At 44.3% G+C, this 3,877-nt stretch overlaps 1 protein-coding gene across 1 annotated transcript; it reads right to left on the bottom strand.

Moving 5' to 3' along the window:
• Positions 1-276: 276 nt before the first annotated feature.
• On the bottom strand, positions 277-3,336 carry apof (apolipoprotein F). Its single transcript, XM_056437598.1, has 2 exons — positions 2,831-3,336; positions 277-2,356 (listed from the first exon to the last, which is right to left on the bottom strand). Exon 2 carries the CDS (start codon positions 2,338-2,340, stop codon positions 1,030-1,032), a length of 1,311 nt encoding a protein of 436 aa, XP_056293573.1. The 5' UTR covers positions 2,341-2,356; positions 2,831-3,336; the 3' UTR covers positions 277-1,029.
• Between the last annotated feature and the right edge of the window lie 541 nt (positions 3,337-3,877).

Raw genomic sequence — 3,877 nt, 5'->3', positions numbered from 1 at the left:
ATCTGTCCATCCTAGGAGAGGGATCCTCCTCTGTTGCTCTCCTCCAGGTTTCTTCCTTTTTCCCCTGAAGGGTTATTTGGGAGTTTTTCCTGGTCCGATGTGAGGTTTTGGGGCAGGGATGTCTATGTGTACAGATTGTAAAGCACTCCGAGACAAATTTGTAATTTGTGAAATTGGGCTATACAAATAAACTGAATTGAATTGAATTGAATTACAATACAAATAATATTAGAGTGTGCATAATTACCACACTGACAGTCATTGTGTGCACACATATAGATTCAAACAATTTATTGACTTTTCACGAAAATTAATACAAATATATAGAGCTACAAAACTTAGTTTTCAGTCTATTGTCCCTGCAATTAACACCAGAGGTGGAATGTGACTCTGACCCGACAAAACGTTTTCATGGAAGGGAAGAAAATAAGAAGCATGATGAAACACAATAATCAGAAGAAAAGACACCGGATGAAGAGCAAAATGAAAGTCTTGAGGGATTGAAGGTTTGATTTCCTGAGACCTGTTTTTCAGAAGTTGATGCTTAATATGGTACATTGTTCTCTGTGGTACTATTTAATCAATTATTCACAAAAGGAGCTACTATTCTACAAGCAAAACATTTCAACAGCTTACTTAACTTGTTAAACCTTGTTTGCAATTAATGCATAATGTATGATTACCTTTTTACTCTAAGTACATTTCATTTTTCATTAGAAAAATCTTCAATATTGAATAATCCTTGTCAAACTGTGTAAAATGAAGTTTGTGCAGTGACACGATTAAAAAGTGTTCCCCCCCATTTCAAAACTTGATTCTAATAATCCACTGAGTAATACAAAAATGTGTAATCTTGTTTTTCAAATAATCTAGATAATTTAACGCCTGGTAAACCCAAATTGTACTCATCAACCATGTCAGTTAACAAACTTTGATCCTGTGTTACTGTCTTTTTTAATTGAATGTATAAACTAGATTTAAAGATATTTATTGCTAAAGATTCACAGGCTGATTTATCAATCCTTTAGTCTACTGGACAGTGAATACGCCATCCTCCCGGTTGAACTGGTTGACCAGCACGTCATCCTCCTGCTTCATGGACTTGAGCAGATACCTGACGCCTGCTTTCACACCGGTCTTCACCCCTGCGCCCAGTGCGTAGCCTGCCACCCCGGCAGTCCCCCCCGTGGCCACCATGAGAGCATCCGTGCCGAGGTCAACAGCGCTGAGGATGGCTCTCTCCTTGGCGGTCTCGGAGCAGTTCACTGAGGCGTAATACACAGCTGTGCCGAGGTTGTAGAGGGTGCTGACTGCAGGGATCCACTCCACCACGTTGTGCACACGCTCCTCGCTTTTGTTGATGCAACTGCTCCGGGGGCTTCGCCTCTCCCGTCGGCCCGAAGCAGCAGCGGTCAGAACATCCTCCTCTGCGCTGCACTGACGGATCCAACATTCAGACTCTGTGGATTCAGAGGGTAAGACGCGGCTGCCTTTCTTCAACACTCCCTGGTACTTCCCAGGTTTGAGTGGTCCACTGCTGGTCACACCAGCACACAGGACTCCCAGTCTCTCACAGGCCCGCATAGCCTCCTCTAGATCCCCTGTGGCTCCTTCCATCGCTGTTCCTGCCAGTGTGGTTCCACTCACCCTGGTCCAGCCCTCACAATGCCCTTCACGCTGGGGGGAACCGTCTCCCACCATGGTCAGCTGCTGGATGTTAAACATCACAGCCTCCATGTGGCACCCTGCTTGATTCCTCTCTGAAGGCGATAATGCAGGTGCATGCGTGGATGCAGACTTGCTCCCCCTCCTCTCGATCAGACCCTCCACCTCCATCAGGAGCTCCTCCGTGTCCGCCACTCCCAGCAGGCCGTACAGCTTGAGCACCAGGGTCTGTGCTTCCTGTTGGCAGCCTGCCACCACCAACACAGGCACTAAAGAGAGACCCAGGAGCTCCTGGGGGAACAGGGAGGATGATGGGTCGTCCACGGCGCTGGCAGCTAGCAGTTCCTCACAGCTGACGTTCCCCTGAATGTGGAGGTGATCTTGAATCTGCTCCGGAAGCTTCGCCCTGAGGATTGATATTATATTTTCGGCAGATTGAACTCTCTCCTCTATTTGAGGAGGATTAGGGTTTTCTGCAGGTGGGATACGGAGCTGCAGTTTGGGTCCCAGGAGAGATGGATGATCCTGTTTGGCTGTTTCCTTTCTCGCTTCATTGAAGTCAGCTCCTGGAAGCGGAGTGTTTCTCAGCGCCAGAGGAGGTGGGATCCTGCACCAAGCCTGTTCATTCAGCAGGAGCTGGATCAGAATCAGCCACTTCAATTTGGAGGACATCATTCCAGTCTTGTTAGAGCTACGCCATCAGACACAGGAGAGACGAATAAGAAAAACAACCCAACAACATAACAAATGAGCACACACTGTTGATCGTGAAATACTTTTACTCTCACCCTATGATTCATTTTTAGTTATGGCTATCCATTTTTGTGCCTCACCCTGTTTCACTGCAGACATTAAGAAGATATTAAATAACTCATGACTATATTTATGTAATGTTTCTAGTGATACAATAAGTTATTGGTTGGAATTGTATAATTTTATATTTGAATCTATTCAGCCTGAAAAAGGAGAGCAGCATTACAGTCACATTACAAACAAACAACAAATCTATATATTTAAAATGTGCAAAAAAAGAGCTACACATCTCAACACAGGGCCTCTTTCCCCTGTACTAACTACAACTAAAAATAGAAATGTTGTTCCACCCACAATTTTTTAATTTAATTGCCTTTTTAAAACCTGTGGCAGCAATGTGTTCAGCACCTACCTTAAAAACAATCAGATGTGGAGTCCAGAATGGAGCAGTGCGACCAAGATGGCTGCAGCGTGTAGGAGGATGCTTTTCGTGTCCTTTTTTCCCCTCAAAACATGCATTCAGTCTTCTTTCTCTCTGCCTCCAATGAGAGTCTTCTCCTTCACACATGACATCCCACAGCCCTCCCTCTGTCTCATCTGTCTTTCAGCTGCTGCTTCTCTTTGGCCTCATTGCTCAACGGGGAGTTCAGGGCTTGCATATTGATTCACGTGGGGAAAGTACATGTGTTATAAATGTTTTGTTTGTCCGCCCCACTACCCTCTCATTCCTCCCCAGGAGTTAGGTTTTGTTTTTGACCCAAATACTTGAAGAACATCTTCCCTCATGCCGTGAGCATGTGAGGAAAATGAGGGGTTATCTAAGGTAAAGACTAAACTCATTCACAACTCCACTTGATGTATTGTTGCTACATCTACATCACATTTCCTGAATAAAAGAAAAGGATTAATTTCCCCTGAAGCCCGATTCACTCACACAACTGAAGCTGTTGGTCACAGTCCATTTCTTTCACAATCAGAGCACCCAGAATAGCATGACTTTGCCCCGGAGCAGGCCGTCGCTGTCCAATGAAAACCTTACATCATGAGCTCGGAAAAAAAAGTCCTGTTTTCAGATTGTGACTGTGCATTTTTCAGATAATCCAATGGGTTTTTAAATGAGCTCCAAAAGAGGTACATTTGAAACAAAGGTCACAGTCTCTTTGCGTCACCCTGCTTGCCTCAGGTTGCAGCATACAACAAACCATGTGGTACCTAGTGGTGACAATTCACCAGCTAAAGAGACACATACGTCCTTATGGAGTTAGAGGGGACCAAATCAGTTTGAAGAAAAATCTTTTAAACATTTAAACCATACCTGCCAGGGGGGTAAAACGGCAACTCCTTGCCATCAAGTTTGTCAGATCATCTTTAAATGGTGATGATATGAAAACATTGTGATGACAGCTTTTCTTTGCTGCATCATTTTAACAAAAATAGATCAGGAACTGGCTTGATGAAA

The sequence above is a fragment of the Pseudoliparis swirei genome, chromosome 18 (assembly GCF_029220125.1).
Source record: "Pseudoliparis swirei isolate HS2019 ecotype Mariana Trench chromosome 18, NWPU_hadal_v1, whole genome shotgun sequence".
Classification (NCBI taxonomy): Eukaryota; Metazoa; Chordata; class Actinopteri; order Perciformes; family Liparidae; genus Pseudoliparis; species Pseudoliparis swirei.
Note: the sequence above shows the minus strand (reverse complement) of the source record. Positions and strands in the feature narration are given on the sequence as shown.